At 41.4% G+C, this 23,556-nt stretch overlaps 4 protein-coding genes and 1 long non-coding RNA gene across 7 annotated transcripts; 1 reads left to right on the top strand and 4 right to left on the bottom strand.

Annotated features, from left to right (window-relative positions):
• The first annotated feature begins 115 nt into the window (after window positions 1-115).
• LOC109534677 (sushi, von Willebrand factor type A, EGF and pentraxin domain-containing protein 1) lies at window positions 116-8,022 on the top strand. Of its 2 annotated transcripts, none has more exons than XM_048661683.1 (29): window positions 116-746; window positions 800-931; window positions 982-1,240; window positions 1,310-1,486; window positions 1,540-1,686; window positions 1,739-1,921; window positions 1,974-2,186; window positions 2,367-2,564; window positions 2,620-2,721; window positions 2,774-2,926; window positions 2,982-3,218; window positions 3,282-3,500; window positions 3,556-3,644; window positions 3,700-4,063; window positions 4,117-4,278; window positions 4,330-4,477; window positions 4,656-4,831; window positions 4,899-5,126; window positions 5,347-5,569; window positions 5,625-5,868; window positions 5,920-6,029; window positions 6,082-6,254; window positions 6,313-6,530; window positions 6,581-6,773; window positions 6,827-7,000; window positions 7,069-7,242; window positions 7,294-7,539; window positions 7,587-7,751; window positions 7,805-8,022. In XM_048661683.1, the coding sequence occupies exons 1-29, from the start codon at window positions 297-299 to the stop codon at window positions 7,966-7,968; spliced, it is 5,721 nt and encodes a 1,906-aa protein (XP_048517640.1). In that variant the 5' UTR covers window positions 116-296; the 3' UTR covers window positions 7,969-8,022. The 2 variants fall into 2 exon arrangements, with proteins under 2 accessions (XP_048517640.1, XP_048517639.1); XM_048661682.1 differs by having other exon boundaries at window positions 2,346-2,564.
• On the bottom strand, window positions 7,985-11,412 carry LOC109534676 (spermine oxidase). Its single transcript, XM_048661688.1, has 7 exons — window positions 11,099-11,412; window positions 10,814-11,040; window positions 10,540-10,762; window positions 10,183-10,398; window positions 9,960-10,126; window positions 8,348-8,542; window positions 7,985-8,260 (listed from the first exon to the last, which is right to left on the bottom strand). Exons 1-7 carry the CDS (start codon window positions 11,279-11,281, stop codon window positions 8,020-8,022), a joined length of 1,452 nt encoding a protein of 483 aa, XP_048517645.1. The 5' UTR covers window positions 11,282-11,412; the 3' UTR covers window positions 7,985-8,019.
• LOC125502681 lies at window positions 8,675-9,953 on the bottom strand. Its single transcript, XR_007280455.1, has 2 exons — window positions 8,984-9,953; window positions 8,675-8,896 (listed from the first exon to the last, which is right to left on the bottom strand). It is a non-coding gene; the product is annotated as an uncharacterized LOC125502681 (long non-coding RNA).
• Window positions 11,413-12,165: 753 nt separating the features above from the next.
• Window positions 12,166-15,315, bottom strand: LOC109542017 (monocarboxylate transporter 3). Of its 2 annotated transcripts, XM_048661686.1 has the most exons (9): window positions 14,679-15,314; window positions 14,350-14,620; window positions 13,808-13,993; window positions 13,570-13,755; window positions 13,370-13,516; window positions 12,954-13,313; window positions 12,679-12,903; window positions 12,431-12,622; window positions 12,166-12,377 (listed from the first exon to the last, which is right to left on the bottom strand). In XM_048661686.1, the coding sequence occupies exons 1-9, from the start codon at window positions 14,748-14,750 to the stop codon at window positions 12,208-12,210; spliced, it is 1,809 nt and encodes a 602-aa protein (XP_048517643.1). In that variant the 5' UTR covers window positions 14,751-15,314; the 3' UTR covers window positions 12,166-12,207. The 2 variants fall into 2 exon arrangements, with proteins under 2 accessions (XP_048517643.1, XP_048517644.1); XM_048661687.1 differs by lacking the exons at window positions 13,370-13,516; window positions 13,570-13,755 and having other exon boundaries at window positions 14,679-15,315.
• A 1,773-nt stretch (window positions 15,316-17,088) lies between these two features.
• LOC109542000 (tektin-4) lies at window positions 17,089-22,152 on the bottom strand. Its single transcript, XM_048661685.1, has 10 exons — window positions 21,983-22,152; window positions 21,592-21,919; window positions 19,245-19,618; window positions 19,007-19,194; window positions 18,722-18,948; window positions 18,498-18,672; window positions 18,326-18,445; window positions 18,051-18,273; window positions 17,690-17,844; window positions 17,089-17,632 (listed from the first exon to the last, which is right to left on the bottom strand). Exons 1-10 carry the CDS (start codon window positions 22,043-22,045, stop codon window positions 17,419-17,421), a joined length of 2,067 nt encoding a protein of 688 aa, XP_048517642.1. The 5' UTR covers window positions 22,046-22,152; the 3' UTR covers window positions 17,089-17,418.
• Between the last annotated feature and the right edge of the window lie 1,404 nt (window positions 22,153-23,556).

The raw sequence follows: 23,556 nt of genomic DNA, 5'->3' as shown, positions 1-23,556 counted from the left end.
ATATTCGATTATTGTAAAACTCTTATAAAACTGTAAAACTTGTAAAAATTGCATTCTGAAGCATATTCAGTAAAAAATTATCATACTCAAACGATAGGAGTAGCGCGCTACTCCTATTTTAATTATAATAAATGAAGGAAAAGAGCTGCAAGAATAACGCTGATATGGATTTACTCTGTATAAACCGTTTAATTAGCGCATCTTGAACAAAAATGGTAATTTACATCATTGAACCAAGTGACACTAAGCAGATGTTGCGCATATGCCGATAACGAACACATTTAATAGCCACTTAAATGGAAATGTTTATAGATCTAATTGCATTTCTTCCACATGCCGGCTCAAATGGCTCCAAAATGAACCTGAATCTGTGCATTATTTCCGTAACGCTCTGGTTTCTCCCCGGTTTGCGGGCGGAGAAACTCAACCTGGACGCTCTAAACAACTATAGCGAATTTTTGAATTTCGGCGACAAGAAACTGCATAAAATCGGCGAAAACCGGCTAGAAAACGCGATTTTTAAGTCGAAATTGGACGTGTTGGGCGAGGTTTTCAAGAAACATGTGGACTTTTTCAAAGTGACGGACAAACTGGATATTGTGTTCCTGGTAGATGCCAGTTCCAGTGTTGGAGATGGCAACTTTAAGAGTGAGCTGAAGTTCATCAAAAAGCTGCTGAGCGATATAACGGTCGATTACAATCATACAAGAGTGGCTGTTGTTACGTTCAGCTCCCCAACCAACACTGTAAGTAAAACTGCATTAAACAAAACCATTTCTGAATGAATAGCAAAACCCAGATAAAAAACATCGACGACATCAGCGACCCATCAAAAGAGTACAACAAATGCCTCCTCCTCAACGACCAGCTGATGAAAATTGAGTACAAAGGAGGCGAAACCTACACCATAGGGGCATTTGCCAAAGCCAAAGTAAATCATTTTTCAGCAGTTTGACACAGCCGAACAGTGGGAATTTGCAGGAAATATTCGATCACTCGCTGCGCAATGATTCGAAAAAAGTGATCTTCCTTGTAACCGATGGCTATTCGAATGGCGAGAATCCTGTTCCGCTTTCAAATGAACTAAAACGCAGCCAAATCACCATATTTACCATAGGAATCCGCAATGGAAACTACAAGGAATTGTACGACTTGTCTTCAACGCCCGGCCAATTTTACAGCTATCTTTTGGACAGTTTTGAGGAGTTTGAAAGCTTGGCTAGAAGGGCCCTTCATGTTGGTATGTAGAGAGGCTAAAGCCCCCGACCTTGAACCAACCTGTATATTCAAAATGCAAGTGAACTTTCAGATCTATCAGGAGGCGACTATTTGCCGCTAGGCGTGAGTACTCCATGCGATAAACTATGTGAGGCCGGAAATTGTTGCGACAAAGACGCGTTGTGCGCCTGTGGTACCACTACAGGCCACTATTCCTGCACCTGCAAGCCTGGATTCTATGGATCTGGATTGAGGAATGATTGTCTGCGTAAGATCGGTTTGAAGCTCGCAATTCCTGGATAAAACACTGAATTTCTTCAGCATGTACTCCGGGCACCTACTCAGATGGGCCCAACCTGTGTCTTCCTTGCCCAGATGTCCATCACACCACCATTCTTCCCGCTCAGGGTATCGACAGATGCATTTGCAAGAAAGGCTTTCAATCGGATGGAACCGGAGGTTGCCAGAGTAAGGACCAGTTTCCAAAAAAATCTTCCAAAGTCACTAACAGTTAGGGTAGTTTTAAAGTGCCCAAAAATCAGCGCTCCTCAGTACGGATACATCGTGAAGAAGAAAGAGTGCAGCAACGTGCTAAACAGCGCCTGTGGGCTCAGGTGCGAAGTGGGCTACACGCTGGTGGGCAGCAGCATTCGACTGTGCCAGGAAAATGCCACATGGACTGGTTCTGATCCTACTTGCGAAGGTATTTTCCAATACAAATTGGTATGCATTTAATGTAGTCAGAGTGCATTTAGTGAAAACCTGCAATCGTCTGCCAACCCCTAAATACGGATCGGTAAAGTGCGAACAAATCGACTTGGATGTTGTATACGATAGCGCAGAGAAAAATCTACCAGTGGACACAGTTTGCAACTTCCAATGCGAAAACGGCACAGTTTTAATCGGTTCTACGCAGAGAACTTGTCTACCAATTGCGCAGTGGGATGGATTGCGGGCTATTTGCAAACGTAAGTCTTCCAAACAGAGCCAATCGGACGTTTGAATCATCTTAAAACGACGTGAAAATCACCGATTTTGTCACGTCGAATCGACCGGTCAAATCACATAAATTTGCAAATTTATTTTTTCTGAAATTCCTTGAAACGAAAAATTCCATTGGTTCTGAGTGTTCAGTTCTGGTGATTCAGAAATCAAATGCAACAAACTACCCGAAGTGCGATATGCACGAATCGAGCCATCGTCCTGCACCGCTGGGAAGCAGGAGTTTGGAAAAACCTGCAAAATCATCTGTAACGACGGTTTCAAAGCGGCTGGATCCACTGTTAAGACTTGTGGCAACCATGGCCTTTGGGGGAGGAAGCAGGAGGAAAACACCGTCTGTACAGGTAATTTTCTGCGCAGTAAAAACAAGGAGAACGTAAAGGCCTGCACACGTTCCAGATTCCACTCCTCCTGATCTGGAATGCCCGCAAAACATCTCAGCTTCAGCAGTACCTGGAACCAACTACGGACAAGTTTCCTGGACAGAACCCAACATTACAGGTACTTTTCGCTTTCAGCTTGCGCCCAACTCAACTATTTTGCATTTTTCCAGATAACTCCGGCCTGGAAGTATCCACATGGCTTAAACCCGCCATAGTCAACGTCACAGAGTACAAGTTCTCCATTGGCCTGACTCCTGTAACGTACTTTGCTCAGGATCCGTTCCATAATGCAATAAAATGCAAATTTTTCGTCGAAATCCTTGGTGAGTTCTTGCAAGTTCCAGTTGCAATAGGAACCGGAATACCATTTGCTTCCAGATCAAGAACCCCCAGTAATCGAAGAATGCATCAATCCAGCCCCTTTCTTGGTCTCTCCGCACGCTCAGGAAAACATCAGCTGGGATGAGCCGAACATTTTCGATAATTCCCAAAACGTCTCCATCACCAAAAGCCATGAGTTTGGAAGATTTCCCATTGGAACCACTCTGGTTACTTACACAGCCAAAGACCCGTCAGGCAACCTCAATATCTGCAACCTGAACATCACAGTTGAAGGTAAGTTTTTGGTGTAAAAGCCCCGTGCTTTCCAGAAAAAATGTGCAAAATCTTCGGTTTCAGAATCCGAATGCCCCGAGTTTACGTCGCCTTCACACGGCCGCTCAGAATGCGCAGATCAGTCTGAGAGCAGACAATGCGTGATCACCTGCGAAGAAGGCTACGCCATTCCTTTGCAGTCTTCTGAGGCGACTTCTTTGGAAAACAGTAGCAGATTTGAGTGCAACCATGCGGAAGCTTTGTGGCATAATACGGAGGGACTTTTGTATCCAGAATGCTCTGGTTGGTGCCCAATTTGCCAGAATATACAGCCTCTGATCTTTACCTCGTTTTGCAGTTACTGTTGTGGGTGATCAGACGCAAGAAGGCGATGTTCAAGTGAGTCTGGATGGCGATGGATGCAACAACACAGACCAAATTGGAGAGGTAAAGGCGCAAAATCTTCAGAAGTCTCCTTACACTTAAAAACCTCTCACCGCAGATTCAGAATAGCATCAAGTCCATGATAAGCAACAACATTTGCACGGGCTTGTGCGAAATAGACCTAAAATCCGAGTGCGAAGTGGAGAAGTCCGAAGAGGAGTCAAACAAGCTGTTGAGCAGAAGACGGAGGAGAGACTCAGCAGGCAAGAAATCGCAGAGTTTGCAAGGGGTTCCGCATAAAAACTCCAGGGCAAGGCAAAGGAAGCGAAACCGATTGAACGTGAAGTTCCAAGTAAGAGGCCGCTACCTCAATGAGTCAAAAGGGCCGGATTTGAGGCTCGAAACCCACAACAGCTCAGTGAAACTGAAAAATGCCAAATTCGTCTGCCCCGAAGGGTTCATTCCTAGGAAAAACCGCTGTGGTAAGTGGAAAATCTTCCCAATCTTTCGCCCTTGAATCACTTGGCGTATTTAGTTCAATGTCCAAGAGGGACTTTCCACAATGCCACCTCAAACATATGCCAGAGTTGCGATTTCGGGTCCTACACAGACCGCTTGGGAACGACTAGCTGCTTGCAATGTCCTCCCAATCACTCCACTCGAAAAATCCATTCGAAAAACGCCAGCGAATGTCGAAGTGAGTTAATTCATCAACTCCCGATGAGGTTACAGAGGAGGTTTGTTCCAGAAATGTGCCCTCCGGGTACGCACGCAAGAAAAAAGCGAGTGAAAACATCGAAGCAGCAAAACCCTCCCACTGTGGAGAGAGCCACTTTGAGTCCTCACTGCAAATCGTGTCCTGTTGGGACTTATCAACCGGAGTATGGAAAAATCAAGTAATTTAAGAGGCTTTCCCGATTTTCCAAACATTTTTCAAGCAGAGTTTGAATCAGTATTGAGATTTGTTTTTGGATCCTCGGGGCAGTCAAGATGTTGTGCGATCTTTCGATCTTGGAGGATCTGAGGATCCTAAATAAACATGGTAAGAACGTCGAAAAACTGCTGCTTTTTTAGGTGTTTGGCTTGTCCTGTTGGTTTCACTACAGCTAAGGCGCAATCGGTCAATTCAACCGAATGCATTCCGACATCCAAGGGGATTTGCGCCCTCACTCCAGATGTGTGCAATCATGGAAAATGCGTCGTAGTGAACGAGTACGAATTTTCCTGCGAATGTTTGCCAGGTTTTGTAGGCAAGTCAGTCGCAGGATGATGTTGAAAAATAACAATTTTCCTCCATTTTCCCGGCATAAAAATTAGGTTCCCGTTGTATCAAGCAAATCACGCCTTGCGATTCGCAGCCTTGTTTCAATGGGGGCGCATGCGATTCTGTCGGAAATGTGGCTGTTTGCAGCTGCTCCGAAGGCTTTTCTGGGCAATTCTGCGAGATTGTGGCGGAAAAAGAAGCTGTTTGTGACTTAAAGTGCCAAAATGGAGGCACCTGCTTGGACGTCGGTGAAAATGAACTTCTTTGCCTCTGTTCTTCAGGTAACAATACAGGCAGATCAAAAAAAGTGGCGCCGCTGATTTATTGAAATTTGCGGCTTAGCGATTTGGATCTTATTTCCACCGCAAATAATGAAGAAACAAAAAAAATATCTGGCGAACCATTTTTTTGAAACGAATTAAAGTTCACGCAACAAGAGCAAGATCTTACTGACTATTAACGGGATTTTCATACCTGCAAAACGCCCGGTATTTGTTTCAGGTTTCTCTGGCACTTTATGCGAAACGCGAAAAAACTACTGCCAGGACGTGATTTGCGAAAACAACAGCACCTGCATAGAGCATGAAGACAGTTTCCGATGCATTTGTGCCAAAGGCTTTTTAGGGCGCCGTTGCAACATCCTGCCGTGCGACTACAAGCCTTGTAAGGAAAACAGCCTTTGTACGAATTTGGAGCTGGAAAATGCCACTAAAAGCGACTTTAGGTGGAGCTTTCCTCAACAATTGGCAACTTGGGAGTTGAACTTTGGCATTTTCCAGATGCACTTGCCTTGAAGGATACAGTGGGCCCAATTGCCAGAAAATCGACTACTGCACTGCATCAAAGTGCGAAAACGGCGGAAAATGCATCAGCAAAGAGACCTCGTTTATGTGCAGTTGCTCTAAGCTCTATGAGGGTGATTTTTGCCAGTTTAAGCGGGAAACGAACTACATGCTGAACTTTTCCCGTTATGATACAAACGACTTTATTAGGCTGAGGGGATTTGAAATGAATCTCACCGAGGTGAGATTTCTGAGATAAAAACTCATTTTTTGCCTCATTTGTCCCTTCTAGATCACGGCCTGTTTATGGATCCAAACTCTGGATAATTTCAACTATGGAACCCTTCTCTCTTATGCCACCAGATACACAGATAACGCCTTCACTCTGACTGACTATACTGGGTAATAGCGTGATTCCGTCGCTGAGTAGCTGAGTAACTGAAAGCTTTTTTAGCATAGTTTTTTACGTTAACAAGCAATACGTGGTAACGGACGTCCTGCTAAATGATGGCCATTGGCATCATATCTGTGTCTCGTGGAGAAGCTCGGGAGGAACGTACCAAATGTATCTGGATGGCGAACTGGCAAAGAATGGCTCAGATTTGGCTGCCTATTCAGAAATAGGAGGCAAGTGGAAGGGTTTTTGCAATTTTTCCTGATAAGGTTGTTTATGGTTATTGTTTAGCTCATGGGTATTTAATTATTGGGCAAGAGCAAGACGCTTTAGGGGGCCGCTTTAGCCAGTCCGAGTCCTTTGTTGGCAACATGGCTTACGTGGACCTCTGGTCACGAGTGCTGACTCTGCAGGAAATTAACGAGCATCGTGATGACTGCTCTGATAGTATTTTGGGCGATTTATACGCTTGGCCGGAAATGCAACAGCATACCAATGGAAACATCCAGGTAAACATCCAAGGAAAGAAGGCCTCAAATTCCACTCAAACACTTTTCAGCGACTTTCATCTACATTTTGCCAAAGATGCGAAGACCCGAAGCCCTTATACAACGGCTTCATCGACATGATGGACAATAGGGCTTTTTACTCATGCTACCGAGGTTTTGAGTTAAGCAGCAAGCATTTCTCCAAGGGGCGCCGCTGCACCAAAACCTCCAAATGGGAAGGGTTTTACGAGCCGTTCTGCAAAAGTGAGCAATGAAGGAAAATTGGGGAATTTTCTCAAACGGTTGGGGAATTTTAGGAATAACCTGCGGCTATCCAGGGACCGTCAAAAATGGCTACTCCATTGGAAATCAGTACTTTTATAGCGACAAAATCTCCTATAAGTGTTTCGATGGGTTTTCCATGATTGGCGGCAGCACCATTGTTTGTAAGGAGGATGGCAAATGGTTCCCGGCGAAGCCCAAATGCGTTGGTAAGTCCGTCCAGAACTACTCATGAATTAATGGCACTTTCCACACCCTCACTTTGGAAAACCTTCAGGTGTTCAGTGCACTCTTCCTAAAGTCCCCAATGGAAAAATCGAGATCATTTCTGAAGCAGCTGAAGAGTCCCTAGGGGTAAACCGAGTGGACTCTGATACCCAAATTCGCGTAAAATGCTTCAGCAACTCCACCTTAAAGGGCGAGAATCCTGTGGCCACATGTCTGGAAGATGGTGGGCAAAACCTCCAGTCAATTACATTTTTTTTATCAACCTCCTTTGAAGGTACTTGGGATAACCCGAATATTTCCTGCAAATTCACCGCAAGTCCCCAGTTAAACTGTCCACTACATCTCATCCCTGTTGCCCCTGAGAACGGATACTTGGACGAAAATAGTCTGAATGCTATGAAAAATGGCACTGCAGATTTTGTGGAATATAAATGCCGCTCTGGGTACTCACCAGTAGGAGTAAATATCTCCACTTGCATAGTGGACGGGTATTGGACGGAGCCTAATATTACCTGCCAAGGTACGTTGCCAAACCTTTAGAAGCAAGTCAGTATCTGCGATTTTTAGCAATCACTTGTCCAAGCCCGCCGTTGTTCCTCAATATGGTGCTCAAGAGCAAGGAACCACATATGTTGACCTACCAGTGCCAGGAGGGCTACAAACTGGTGGGAAACGCTGTGATTCAGTGCACAACCCTCGGGAAATGGAGCAGACTGCAAGGAAAATGCACCAGTGAGTTCGGTTAATTTTTAAATTTGTCAACACTGCACTAGGTGTATCTCTAGGGTTGTCTTGTGGAAAACCTGCTATTTCCGCCGGGGCAAAAGTGACTGGGAATTCGTACCTTTACGGCGACAGCCTCACTATCACATGCCCAAACGGGAAGAGCTTCAAGATAACATGCGAAAAATCTGGATCTTGGAGTGAAAACTCTGGCAACAACTGCTAGAGGGATGTGAAAGGCCTTTTCAATAAAAGCAGGACCGATTTTATTTAGAATTTACACAGTTTTTCCATATAAACTTATAATCCTGTCTGCCTCCCGATGTCCTGTTTCAATGGCGCCATTCACAGTGGAAAAACGAGACTTGTGGGTCGCTTCGCCCGCAAACAACACCACAGGTTTTCCATTCACTGTTAAAGGTTTTGCTAGGTCTTCGGCGCTGGCTTGTCGCCGCTCCATTTCTGCGCTCACATATGCGTAGGAGCCTCTGAAATGCGGATTATTTCCCCAGCGGGAACTGAAATGGAAACGGGGTTTATTAATAGCGCAAATGCAGCAACTGGAAGGATTAAGGTTTATTTTTCTTCGGCATAAAAAAACTTACCGTATGATACCATCAGGTTCAGGAATTTCGAACTGTTTTCCTGCAAATTTGCGCAACATAGACATACAACCTTCAATGATGGTTTCATCGGGAAGGAGCTCTACCAGCTTGGCAGTCGGTCCGTTTATCCAAACCAACAGTGTGCTTGGATGGGTGTCGATTGCAATGAAACTGAATAGGTTCTCTAGCCAAGATCTGCAGATATTTAAAAAAATAGTATTGAACACATAGGGTTTTTAACAGGGTTTATATGGGCGGTTAAAGCTCAGAACCGCTCAAAATGGTTGGAAATTTTTGACGATTTTAACTGAGCTCGTTTTTATTTAAATTCACATGTTTCAAAGCAATACCAGCATCAATTTGAAATTGTCTCCAAATTTTAGCGTGAGTTTACTCTAAAGATGCTGAAAGTTTCATAAAAATGAAAGTTCAATAAAAATCCTTTGAAACACTCGAGTTTTGTCAGACTAGAAAGTAATGGTCTTAAAATCGATGTGTTTGCTGCACTGCTCAACTCACACTGTCCTTTGAAAATTCGTATTTTCAAATCTAAAAGAGATGGTAGATTCAAATCTTGCCCATCAATGAAAGACACTTGACTTCAAATATTGGAAAAGTATGATTAAAATCCCTTACAGTTTTGAGTTTTGCCAGCTTAGAAAATGTCGATCTCAAAATGTGTTCGATTTGTTTGGTCAAGTACTCAATTCACTTTCGTTTTTAAAAATTCTTATCTTCCAACGCAATGCGCCTAACACCACAAAATTTTGACCATCTATGCAAGAAGCTTGAAACTAAAGGTCCTGGAAGTTTCATAGGAATCGCTTAAAATGCTGAATTTTGCTAGCTTAATCAATACCGGTTTCAAAATGAATCTGTTCGCTCAAGTACTCAATTCACTCCTTTGAAAATTGGCATCTTCCAATCGAAAAGACGCAAAAGCGAGAATTTTCGACCAGAAACTCAGATACTCGACTGTAAAGACGATGAACGTTTGATAAAAAGTGCGTAAATTTCTGAAATTTGCGAGTGAAAAAAATATGGATCTCAAAATGGGTCCAATGTGTTCAAGTGTTCAACTCACTCTGTCCTTCATATCTTCAAATGTGAAGCGCATTTGAGCATTACATTTTGACCATCAGTAAAAGAGACTTGAATTTAAACAAAAATTGCTTCCAATCCTGAGATTTGCAACCGTAAAAAATGTCGGCTTGAAAATGTGTCCGATGTGTTTGCCTCAGTGTTCAACTCACTCTTACAGTTGCTTGAAATTTTGCCCACCAATAAAAAAGACTTGATTCCAAAGATTTTCCATGTTTAAGAAAATCGCAATTCTGAATTTTGTCAGCCCAGGAAATATCAATCTCAAAATGTTGTTGAGCTCAACTCACTCTCTTTTAAAAAATCGCATCTTCCAATCAACGGAACGCAGCAGCTTGAAATTTTGACCACGATTGAAAACCAGTCGACTCTAGAGATGCGAACAGTTGAATAAAAATCGCTTTAAATCCTGAGTTTTCTCGGCTTAATCACGCGCTTTTTTTGGGAAGCTGAACGCCAGCTTCTGGCTTCCAATAGAGAAATTTATACAAACTTAAAAGAACTTATTAACCTTCCATTCACTTCCGGCCCTTCAGGAAGTTCTTTGATCAGTTCCATTCTCTCTTCTTCCGCCCACAAGAAGCTGATGTCTTTCACATTGTCTGGCCACCATTTGCGGGGAAATTTCAGCAAAATCTTGTCAACTGTTCCCAGCGGCACTCCTTCTATAGAGTTAACCTGCGCTTAACAAATCAGCCTTTAAAACTAGGCAAATGGACACTGGATTACCTCACCTTAAAATCGGGCAAAGCCGGCCTAAAGAGATGTTTGTAGCTGGCTTTAAGGACGCCAACTGAAGCCGTAAGAATAACGTGATCGGCTTTAAAAGTGGACCCATCTGAGCATTCCACTTTAACTGGGGCTTCGCCCCAGTCGATTTGTACTGCTTCTTTATTGAGGATCGTTCTGCTTTCTATGGGCAGCTGTTTGGAAGCGTCCGGGATTTTTTTCTGCAATTATTAACCATTTCTGTAAATATACTGCGAGTTGTTCTTATTTAGATCCGGGAAATGGTTTTCCAGTTTCCAGTGTTATTCAGAAATTTGCCTAGTGGTGCAAAAATGCATGCAACTTTTGCATGTAGAGCTTACAGTGAGGACATCCAGGATAGTTTTGTAGCCTCTATTTCGCCACCCCAACATCTGGTCGCCTTCGCAAGCCTGGAAAACGTAGTGGCTGGTAACGGACAGTTGGTTCCAACATTCTGCCGGGTTCAGAAGCACCATGAACTTTTGAAACCACGCAGCCACTAAATTGGCTAAGTCCAGAGCGCTGGGGTTTCCACGGAACTTTTCTTGCACCCTTTGGTTGTATCTGGAACCGGGAAAATGTTGCCACAAAGCTCAACTATTCGCTGATGCATACTCTGCAGTGAAATAGTCTGCAAACGTTCCTCCATGGTTCCTTGCGCATTCTTGGTCGTCCTTCACAGCAATGGCTAAAGCAAACAGTTGATCTGACAGGGATTTATCCGGTGCAGTTCCATCTGGAAGAAAAAATGACATTCCTGGATCCTGGGGCAACTGGGATGGACTGAGCAGGTCCAGGTCTTTGACCATTTCGTAAACCACATTGCCCTTCTCTCCATGCACCTTCCATAGGGAAAGCTGTGTGAGTTCATCAGGAAAATTTAGATTTTTACTGTCATACCCACTGCCCGCCGATATCTACAAAAGTTCCTCCAAACTCCACTGAGCATACTCGACCTCCAATGCGATTTTCCGCCTCCAGAATGGTGATATTGCAAATTCCGTGCTCAAAGAGCTTCACTGCTGCTGCAATTCCAGAAGCTCCCGCTCCGATTATTAGGATTTTCGGTCCTTTGGCCGACATGCTGCATCCGCCTGTTTAATAATCACTGAATCTTTCATTGTTTTTGTTCGTTTTTATCGCTTTTAGCTCGAAATAGCGTGCGCTTATCTGGAAGTTCTATTGCATAATGCTCGATTTGTTTACGCAGTGTTCCAGTACTTAATTGGGGATTTATCTTTTGCCTAGCGAAATGGAGCCAGTGGCAATAATGTAAAGAATTTATCTGGTTACTGGTAGTTTAACGAACTAAAATCGAATATGTTTCTACAGCCAACCAGATTATACAGGGTGATGCGCAGATTGTAGGTGAAATTCTAGTCTCAAGAACAGTTTGCTGCACTACGGAAATACTGGGCGTTAAATTTGTAGTTTAAATTTCAAATTTATTCCATAAGTTCTACAGTTTTAGTTGAAAATTGGAAATAGAAGGTTTTTGCTGGTGAGAAACTCGCTAAAGTATTTTGAGTGAAACTTTTTTACCAGCGGCGCGTATACCCACGTGACTGAATATTATTGCGGAAAACAATCGTGCGCCGCTGATTTATCAGCAAACTGTTGACGCCATTTCAGTGCCTGTTTAATTCTAAACAGAAAAGCTTTCTTGGGTGTTCCTCAAACCACGCATCATTGTTGCGTAAAAAGTAAAATTCACTTTGCTGCACGCAAGTAAAAAATGAGGTGAACCTAGGTGAAAATTGCCATTTTCAAACCTCAAATTTGCCTTAATTTTCGGAATAATTCGAAAAACAGTTGAATTCTGCGCGTATAATGAAAGGCCAAAAGTAGTTGCTGCTCCAGTCAACGTTTTTGTTCTACATTTTTTAAAACTGGCTCTGCCTTCTTGTACTGTCTGTTTTTTCGGAAAAAATCGGTTCTAATGCAAGAAGAAGCAATGGCAACAAAAATCGCCAAACAAAAACATCTATTCAAAAATTTAAATAAACAAATTAATAAACTTCTTCTGCTCTTGCTGTGCTCACATTGCTCGGTTTGCTCTTCTTTCGGCTGCACTTTTTAATCAAAATGTCTGCACTCCACATGACAATGGTGAGAGCAGTCAAAGAATCCAGCAGAATAACGCAGTAAATGTAACTACCGGTGGTGGTTCTGGTGATTCCTAGAAAAGTAAAAAAATCAACAGCAATTGAAGAAATGCATATCACTGCTCACCAATGGCATATCCGCCCAATAGCGACATTAAACTATTCAAAACGATTTGAATGACCAAAGCGGAAGCAAGATGCTGCTCTGGAACGTAGCTGGGAATAATCAGCGACATGTAGACAACTCTCAAGCCCTTGGAACAGCCCAGAATCAGTGCTATGATCAGTATTGTTGGGTAGTGACTGATATAAATTAGGGCTGAAAACTCGCATTATTCAGCCATTGATCAACTGAGCGCTAAGGCTGGAGCTTACCAAGTCTGGCAGCAATAATAACGCCCAAAACCAATATGATCATTACGCGGGCAGGCTGCTTCAAACAGTCCCCAACATGGGGCGCTAGAAACCGAAAAACAATATCCGCCGCTCCTAAGACTGAAAGAAAAGCAGCGATTTCCGATATGGTTAACGAGTATTCGAATAACAGGAATGGCAGTAGAACCACGAAATTCATCTCCACTAGAACAACCAAGGAAAGACCTAAAACACACTTTGGTAGGTTCTTGCCTAGTCTCTGCCCACTCAGCTACCTATCAAGATATTCACGTATCGTAAATTCAGGCAAATGTCCAATCCCAGCAGACCAACCACCCGATACAAGTATCTCTTGTACCAGGGTAGGCTGTTTATATCGAAATTAGGATCTTTGTAGATTTTATGCTCCTCAAACTGAAAATCCTTGCCCAAAGACTTGCAGTTGCCATTAGATTTACTGTTCATTTTATCACTGTTATTTGTCTGTTCATTCAACTCGATGGTCTCCAATGATTCATTTTCCTCGAAAATATCATAGCAACTCTCCAGGTTGATGCTCTCCTCACTTTTCCACCAAGTGGTTTTGGTGAGAACTTTTGGCTGAGATGGCAACGTCGAGCCTCTTCTTTGAGCCGCTTTGTATACGAGTTTGTTCTTGTAAAAGGGTCAATCAACTGAAAATCCACCTTACCTGCTTCCAAGGAATAGAGGCTGCCTCCAAGCGTGGAATCCAGCCCGATTATCGCCGCGTGCTCCTGCTCATAGCTAATGGAAATAATCGAGTCTTTTCGTCTGAAAGCCAGAAATCGTCTGTTCGTTATGAATTCTCTGGGTTGAACTGCAAAAAACCCAAGTCAACCTCCAAAAGTAAACGTCGCTTCGCTCTTTTACAGTGTGGATACGGCCTAAATCCCGGATCAGACATGACTTCATCCAAAGCCTCATTTTCCAGATCATCTTGATCTTTAGCGTCTTTGACCAGTTCCTCAACGGTTTCTTCTTCTTTCGTTTCAACTACCAAGTGATTCTTTACGGGTTGAAGGAGGACGGCTCCAATGTACCCATGAGCGATAATACCTAAACAAGCTGCTAGTTTAAGGACGTAAGGATGCTCGAAGACCATCCTTGCCTGCCAATATCAAAATGACCCCATCTGGGTGGTAGTTTTGGATCAGGGCGCTGATGATTTGGGGCATCAGGATGGGGCCTAAAGCAGTTAAAGTCATCGAGAGGCCGATTGCTTTGTTCTGATTGGTTGTGAAGTAGGATTTGATTGCCAAGCTGCAGGAGGATGCGTTTAGACCAACTCCAATCCCTAGACAATTTTTTGGCTGGTTTAAGATGCATTTTCAATATATTCTAAGTGCAGAATAACAGGATCAGATAGTGGTTGTCCTGAAAATAACCTGGATTGTACAGGTTTCGGCAGTGTTCTAAAGAATGTTTTTTGTAAGCATTTTATTGAAGTAATTTGCCGCAAATTGTGCAAGTATCAAGAGTTTTAACTCAAGAGTGGAATTGAAGAAATCGTTGCATAAAACCATACCGAATTATTACTGCAACGGCGCTGCGACGAAGTTATTACTCTTTTCGAACTTTTAAATTGAAAAGTTCTATATTACCATAAAAAAGCACTAAATTGTCTTTTCCTACAGATTTGTGTGAACTTACCAGTAACGAATCCAAAAGTAAGCATGAATCCCAAATAATTGTGTATCCACGAACTCATGCTGAGTCCGCAGAACACGAAACTCACTCCTGCTAAAGTGACCTTGCGATAGCCGAATCTTGTGAGTAGCAGATTATTGAGTAAGTGAGTGATGTAGATGAATGAGGTGTGCACATTCAAGGCGAACCACATTTGTGTGACGGTCATGTCAATCTCCAGCATTTTGTCTTTGAATATCAGCACTACGTTTTGGATGAGAGGAACCATTAGAAACTACAACATAGAGGGAGTTTTCTAAAGTTCGAGTGAGGCCTCAAAGGAGTTGACTTACATTGTTCAGAACACCGGCAAAGACTATGACCCATCCATAGCCTCCATCCGGAGGTATTAAAGTTCGCGTCATTTTCCGCTAGTTGCGATGTTGATTCATGTTAACTATTAGGCAAAGCCACATAGGTTTCACTCGATTTTACACAGTAGACTGTTTGATATAGAATTTCAACATTTTTTCCATGCCAGTTTTTATTTCAACAAACATATTTTTAATAACAATAACAGTAGCACTAGCGTACAGGCGACGACACGTTTAACAACAATTTTCGTTAAGTATTCTGTCGTCATTCAACACAGGTTTTAGCAAAATAAATACTTTATCTGGCGTGCTCATAGTGATTGTAGAAATTCATATTTCAACTAGGTACTGTGAAAACACAGCAGACATACCCTGTGGCCCTAAAAATATGCAACTCAATTCTCTGCTACAATCAATCTAATTAAATGCTATCGGCTTCGGTTTGTTTGCGAACAATAGATTGGTTTGCACTCGCAAGTTGTATTTATTGTTTCAATGCCCAGTGATGGAAATTAATGGAACTAAAAACGTCCAAGAGGTTTAGTGATCAAGTTAACAACACGCGTCTGATAGTGAACACGCAGTTTTTCTTCAAACAGTTCAAAGAGACTGCAGTATGTGACTGTTTGGCCAAGCCAAGTGGATGCGTTTTCCTACAACTCATTTCATTTCTGTGGTTGCTTAGAGTTCAGTTTTTGTCATTAAGCTGCAGGTTTTAGAATCTAAACCTTTTTTGTTTTTTTATTTGCTTTGCACAAATTAACACTATTTGTCTTTGGTCTTCTTCAAACATTTTAAGTAACATCTTAGATGAGCAACTTTCCTCACTTATTAGAATCGGCCGTGTATAAACCAAGAAAACGCATTTAAAAGTAGATAAACCAAAGATAGAAACAAATATGTGTAGTTCAATTTAAGTGCACTTGAGTCAATTTTTAAATTGACTTTAAGATTATTTGGATAATGTGATTTTGCCATTAAAAATATCAATTTGTTCGGCCATTGGCAGTAAGACTGGATTCAAAGTCTATTTTCTCCCTAAAAATCGCCGACGTTTTGTCTCTTTATTCTGGGCATTCTCACGACAGAACTTTAATTAAGAAGTTTCCAAAAGTGGTGAATTATTGAGTGTCTTAGTTGGTGAAATTCATTCATTTTTTCTTGGGCTAAACCTTGACCATTTGCCGATATTTTTGAGCTCTTTATGAAAGCTTGTATCATTTATAGTTTTTGGGCAAATATATTTTTTAGATTTCCTTGCTATTTAACGATTTTTTACTCCTGATATACCTGCCCATGTAAGAAACATTTTCCATAAGGGCGGATCGAAAAAAAGCAGGAAATATTTGTGACGAAAAGCTCATTCGACTTTTTGCTAGCTTTGTAGGCGTTGATGTAAAAATGAGTTTTTCTCCAACTGCAAGCTCAAATTAAAAAAATCATAACTTCTAAGCAAAAGCAAAACGTACTCCAAGATTCTCATTCATTCATTCTTAATACTGAGGAAATTCCATTCGGATCGCATTAAATTCTGATTTTTGAGCGCTTAGTAGATGTTGATGTAAAAATTATAGTTTTTAGCCAGCTGCAAGCTCAACTTTAAAAACTCATAGTTTCTAACAAAGAGAACACAGAAGCCAGAAACTTTCACATTCTATAGAGAACACTCCAGTCTAACTAACTGAAGAATTTAATTTGGATCATATAAAATTTTGATTTTTGAGGCGCTTAGGAGATGTTGATCTGAAGATGATAGTTTTTACCCAGCTGCAAGCTCAACTATAAAAATTCAAAACTTCTACCAAAGCGAACAATGCAGCTTAAAACTTTCGCACTCTATAGGCGACACTATAATCTGGATATATAACGAGTCGAAGGCAGAAACTTTCAAGCTCTTTAGAAAACATTTCAATCTAAGTAACCAGATAATTTCATTGCAATCATCCAAAATTCCGATTATTGCAAGCTTACAGATGTTGAGGTAAAAATGAAAGTTTTTACCCAACTACAAGCTCAAATTTAAAAGTTGGTAACTTTTAACAAAAAGGAAACTCCAACGCGAAACTTTTTCAGTCTACAGAAGAGACTTCGATTTGAGTCCTCAGAGAACCTCATTTGTATCGCACTAAATTCTGATTTTTGCACGCTTTGCAGATGTTGACGTACATTTTTTATACAACTTACACAAGAAATCACACTTTCGGCTTGTCCAATTTGCGTTCATATCTTGATTCTTTCGAAGCTTATACTTTTTATTTCTGCTTAATGCCCATATGGAATCAATTGAGTTTTGCTCACAGGCAAAATGTTAATTTTCTTTAGTCGCATGGCCGAAGGTTAAGTTCCATTCATTCATGACCACTAGAAACATTCTATTTAAAATATTTCATTCAATACCAATCAGCTTTATTACAAATTTTTAAAAGGTTCGTTATCCATTCATTGATAAGCAGCCAGTAAGTAATTAAAACTGCTCTTAAACTCAGTAGAGTAATAAATCCATTGTATAGTTTTACGTGGCGCAGATTTGTTTCAGTCAAGTGGCACAGCAATTTGGTTATAATTTATACAATTAATAAATCATAAACGTGTAATTTTGTCGCATTTGTCGCAGTTGGTTTACTTAGTGTGACGGGTACTTGGTGAGCCAAAAATATCAAATTTAAACCGAGATTACGCACAATCTCAACCGAAAACGATTGCATAATTGCGTTGGGAATTAGTGGCCTGAGAGTGCTGTTGCCGATGGATAGTGCGATCTGACAGCTCCAATCTGATCTCGATCGATTTCCAAAGTTTTCTTTTTCAGCATTATTTCCCTTTCGAGCACGTTGCGAATGATGATCATCTGCTCCTGGGACGCTTCCGCTTGGCCCAGTTGGGCTTGAAACACGGTCACGTTATCCCCAATGGTATTCACCTCTTCTACCAACCTTCAAATATCACTCACCTATGAAAATTAGAAGCACATGAATTTTCTGGAAAATTACCCGAAGTGTGGCGGATCTCTGCAATTTTCCACCCGCGGTCTTTGCAGCCGGTTATCCAAGCGCGTCTGGACCTTCTTTATCGGCGTGTCCATTTTTCTGATTGCTGCCTTCAGCGCGTTTATCAGACTTTCGACGTCGGCAAGCTGCAGCAGAATCTACCAAAGAAAACCATTCAAAATCGTCTAGTTAATTCAGCCAGGAATTTGCTAATTTAACTGAAGTTCTAACTGCAACAATTGATAGTCTTTCAAACATCTTTGTTGTGAGTGTCGGGGTGTCAATACAAACATAACCTGAGCGTGAGGGTGTTGAAGGCGGAAATTACACAAAGTTGAAAAGTTGTCCTCAGAATTTTTCATACTTGTTTCAGCTCGCTTTCTAGGTTCTTCACTACTTCCTCATAGCAGGCGACTTTGCGGTTCAAAGCCAGCTCCAGCCGATCGGCCTGAGTCCTCAAGTCTCTGGCTGAGTTCATCAGAATGGCATCCAGAGTTCCTCGCAGAGCTACAGAACGCTGCCTTGTCGCTTCCCCAGCCAGCAGGGTTTCCTTGGTAAAATGTTCCCAATACTCTGGAGTGGACTGGCTAAAAAGCAATCATTTGACTCGAACTACTCGAACGAACTTCTTCTAAGTACTTCTCTGGAAAAGTGACTGCACCAGGCTTGAACATCAGAATGGTGGATCGGGTGTTTAGCGAATAGTTAAGAGCGTCGAGTTCGTGGGCGATTCGCTTATCGCTCCAGTCGTACTCCAATCTAAAACCGCCTTTAGATCGACCGCTCACCTAAATTCGTCCAGGGTTTTTACCGTTGTTTAGCTGTGTGGTCTTCCAGTAGTTGCATTTCAACATCCTTCAGGGTGCGCGAGAAAATGCTTCTAATTTCCGAACAAAGCGCCACTTCTTTAATCAACTCGTCTTCCACCTCGTCTCTCACCAGCTCACTATCCAGACGACCAGTTCTTCTTTCCAAGCACTCTCCAGCTGAAAGTTCGAGTTAGTTTTACCACCACTAAGAACCTGAAGGTCTCACCAATAGACTCAGGCATTTGCAGGACAGCAGCGGCTTGCTTCAGCCGGCGCCTTTGTTCTTCCATGAAGCTAATTTCCTCTGCGGCTAGAGCTATGGCTCGTTCTAGCTCGCACTTCCAGCGCATTATCCCCATTTCTCTTTGGTTCAGTCTCCTGGTGTTGTACCCTTGGTTTCTGTCCACGTCGGCCTGGGTCTGTTCCAGACATTGCCTCCCATTCCAGTCAATGCTTCATCAAGAGGAGGGAAATGATTGCAGTGAAAAAGCATAAATTATGCGTAACCTACAGATAAGCTCTATGTTGTTCAGTTTTGGTATAGTCCCATATTTCTTTGTTGTGCGCTCTCCACTCTCCCTCACTATAGCGCGTTATTGAGTATTTATCCACCACTGGTCTGGTGCCAGTCAGACCTCCCAAGGAGCCCCAATCAGCTTTTCCTGTGGCCCAGGGGCCCACAGGACCCATATCTGCAATCTAATTAATCCTCATTTAGCCCTCAAAAACGTCTATAGGAGACAAGGCACCTTTTGAGCCATTATGAAGTCTTCAGGTTGTGGCAGGTAACAAGCAGGGTTTTCCTCAAGAATGGGTCGTAGAGCGTTTGGGACTGGAACTCTGGATCCCAGCTCCGGGTTTTCTGGATGTTCTGGATCTTGACGACCTGCGGTTGCATACATTCTCGCTATTTGCTGCTGTGGATTCGTCCCGCTGACTCCTTCCACTGGCTGGTAGTAGCCTTGATTGGTAGTCGTCGAGGTGGTTGGTAAGATAGAATATTCTTCTTTGGCTTTTATTACTTGGAAAGCAGGCAGGGCGGAAGAATTCGGGCAGCAGCAATTGCTGGCCGGGTGGGTTGTAGTTGAGTTTTTCAAAATTCCCCTTAATGGCTTTATATCACCTGAAAGACGTTTCGGATCAATTGAAATTTTAAGAACTAAGAGGAAGAGAAGGGTCTGGGCGTTCAAATGCACTTTAAAGATGCCAGAAGTTTGAAAAGGTTTGGAAGGTGCGGATTTTAAACCGAAAATACTCCTGATATCATAGCGAGGTAAGTTTGACTACGATTTAGATATTTTTGAAAATGGTAAAAAGAGAAGAATTTTATCTTTGAGGCGTCCGAAACAAAAAGCTGTTTTCCGCTGGTTCATTTGAAATCCGTTAGAATTTTAAACCTAAAACATATGTTTGTTACCGATTTTAAATATTTGAATATTATAAAAATGTTAAGGCTTAGACCATTTAAATTGAGTTTTCTGTTACGGAATGAATGAACACTCGGCAGGCTTTTGCGCAATTAATTTTTGAAAAACACGTTGCAATTTAGATAAATGCTATTTACAGTGTCCGTCACGAACTTGAACATTTCTCAACACTCGCATGAATTTGTGATTAAAGTAAAATTTGCGGGTAGATTAGATGAAGATTTTCTCTTCAAGACGGTGCCTAAACAAGCTTTAACAATTGACCAGTTTTATCGTAATTAATTTTTGAAAAACACATTGCAACATCCATGAAAGCGACATTCACAGTGTCCGTCACAAACTTGAAAATCTCTCAACACTCGCTTGAATTCGCGACTAAAGTAAAATTTGCGAGTAGTTTAGAGGAAGATTTTCTCTTCAAGAATGTACCTAAAAAGTTTTAACAATTCACTGGTTTTACGGTAATAAATTTTTTGGAAAATACGTTGCAATTTCGATGAAAGCGACATTCACAGAATCCGTCACAAACTTGAAAATTTCTCAACACTCGCATGCAGTTGCAATTAAAGTAAAATTTGCTGGTAGTTTGGAAGAATAGACGGTGCCTAAACAGGCTTTAAAAATTGACCAGTTTTACGTTAATTAATTTTTGATAAATACGTTGGAATTTCGATGAAAGCGACATTCAAAGTGTCCGTCACAAACTTGAAAATTTCTCAACACTCGCATGAATTTGCGATTAAAGTAAAATTTGCCGGTAGTCTAGAGGAATATTTTCTCTKCMAGACCGTGCCTATAGAAGCTTTAACAATTGACCAGTTTTATCGTAATTAATTTTTGAAAAATACGTTGCAATTTTGATGAAAGCGACATTCACAGTATCCGTCACAAACTTAAAAATTTCTGAACCTTCGCATGAATTTGCGATTAATGTAAAATTTGCTGGTAGTTTAGAGGGATATTTTCTCTTCAAGAGGGTGCCTGAACAAGCTTTGACAATTGACCAGTTTTACCGTAATTAATTTTTGAAAAAAAGGTTGCAGTTTCTATTGAGATCGCATTGACTGTTTCCGTCACCTGCATGGACTACTTCATTAACTCACTTTCATCACTGCTTCATTAACTCAGAAATGAATTCTTTGGCTCAAAACGTTCTCATTTTATCACCGATTTAAATTTTCCATAATCTGGATTCGATCGCTGCTTTTCGTCTGTAAAACTCAGCTTAAAGGCGGAGAAAACTCAGAAACTCCCTCTAGAGAGTTACCGGTCAATCTATTTAGGCAGCATCTTAAAATTTTATACCAAGAAACTAGCCAAGTTAGTTTCCCATTGAAAATTTTTCAAAAATGGGAAAGCCAGATGACTTTTGCTTTATAAATTTGTTTTACGATGCTGCAAACTCTTAAATATAAAGAAGTTGGAGACAAATTCATCTGGCACCGTTTAGAATTCATAAACCCAAACTCTCTTGAGACAAAAATGAGCCAGCCTGATTCGGGCCAACCCCAAAATGTTAAATTTTGAACCTTTTCAATCTGAAGCTTTTATCTTTTAAACCCTGTCTTACAATGTTAAAATTTCCAAAAGTTGCGGAAGTTCTTTTTCTCTATTAATTCGTATATTCGTATATCCGTATTTCCTCCCAATAAAACTTTGTGCGTTTTACCTTCCTTATTGAAAACTTGACAGTCAATTCTAATTTTGTTCTCTTCTTGGCCAGTGGCTCTATTTAAACAGCATCGCTCTGTTGCAGCCCGCGCGCATGGAGGCATTCCGCCTAAATCGTGCATCATTAGAGCCTCTTCTCTATTAAAAAAATTCGACTCTTTTGGCTCATAATCAATGCTCGAAGCTTTAGTGGGGGGCTCGTGAAGGTTGGGGCTCTGATACGCCGTGGGCACGCCCAAATTATATTCCTGTGGGGTATTTTGCTGATATTGAACTTGAGGCTCAGGGACGGTGTTTTGAGCGAGGAAATCGGAGGCTTTAGGAGGCTGGAATTTGGGAAATTATGTACGTTGTGAACTGGAAAATGGTTAGTTGATGGAAACACTTACGTTTGATCCGAATTGCGCTAAATGGGGACACGGATCGCAACTTCGGGGGGAATATTCGGCCATACTATTGTATCGATAAAACTTGTGTAAAAATAAGCAGACGAAACGGTGTTGAATCAATGATTTTGTGTCCAAGCTGACAGTATTTGACAGATAACCAGCTAACGGGTAAGGTTTTGATTTGTTAGGTGGATTTTGCAGATATTTTAGAACAATATTTTCCTTTCAAAACGACCCCAAAGCAAGCTCTAAACATTTTTTATGTGATGGCATTCGCCAATCAACTGAAATTTGCCACTGTTCTAGACCACAGTATTCTCTTTGAAATGGTAGCAAAATACGCTGAAAAGGTGTGCTAGTTTTCTTGTAATGCGTTTTTGAGAAATGGGTTGCTTTTCTATTGAGCCAAAATTTCACGATTTCGGTAACAGATTTCAAAATTTCTCTAAACTTACATGGCCTTGGCATTTAAGTGAAATTTGCACGCGCTTCAAATCAAAATACTTGTTTTAAAAACTTATCAGAATATACTCAAAAGCTGAACTGGTTTTATTGGGATTAGATTTTGAAAAATTGGTTGCAATTTTTGTACTGGCAGAACTCTAAACATCGACAAGAACAAATTAATTCCTGACCACCAATTTGGCTTTCGCAATCAACACGCGGCAGTCGAACAAGTTCACAGAATTACTGCAAAAATCTCCGAATGTCTAGAGAATAAACTATATTGCTCTGCAGTGTTTATAGACGCACAACAAGCATTCGATAGAGTATGGCATAAAGGGTTACTCTACAATATTTAAAAAAACCTACCCCAATTTTATCTATTATTCAGTTCATACCTAAAAGGCAGAACGTTTCAAATCAAGGTAGATGATGCGATAACCAAATCTTATAATATTATTGCAAGCTCAGTGCTGGGACCCGTTTTGTTCTCTTTATACACAGCGGACTTTAGCTGCAACAAAAAGGCCACTCTAGCCACCTTTGCAGACGACACAGCAATCTTAGCAGCAGATGAGAATCATTCACTGGCTTCTAAGAAAGTACAGGAAAACCTTAACATGTTTGAAGATTGGCTGCAGAAATGGAGAATAAAAGTAAACGAATCGAAGTTTTCACACGTAACATTCACATTAAGACGAGGAACGTGTCCAAATGTCACTCTCAACGGTAAACAAATATCGCAAACAAAACACATAAAATACTTGGGCATGCATCTGGATCACCGATTAACATGGAAACATCTTATCCAAGCTAAGCGGAAGGAACTAAACATTAAAGTTAAAAAAATGTATTGGCTTATTGGTCGACAATCCAAACTATCTCTCGAAAACAAAATACTTATCTACAAATGTATCCTGAAGCCAATATGGAGCTATGGTGTCCAATTATGGGGCACAGCGAGCAAATCGAACCTATCTATTATTCAAAGGTTCCAACTAGGTACGATTACCAACTCACCCTGGTACGTTTCAAACAGAACACTCCACACTGACCTCAATCAAGCTACCATACAAGAAGAGATTCAAAGATTCCACTCCAAGTACCAAGATCGCATCGCCTGCCACCCT

The sequence above is a fragment of the Dendroctonus ponderosae genome, unplaced genomic scaffold (assembly GCF_020466585.1).
Source record: "Dendroctonus ponderosae isolate FM_Combo_2020 unplaced genomic scaffold, Dpon_F_20191213v2 Dpon_F_20191213_1, whole genome shotgun sequence".
NCBI lineage: Eukaryota > Metazoa > Arthropoda > Insecta > Coleoptera > Curculionidae > Dendroctonus > Dendroctonus ponderosae.
This window is presented reverse-complemented; position numbering and strand designations above follow the sequence as displayed.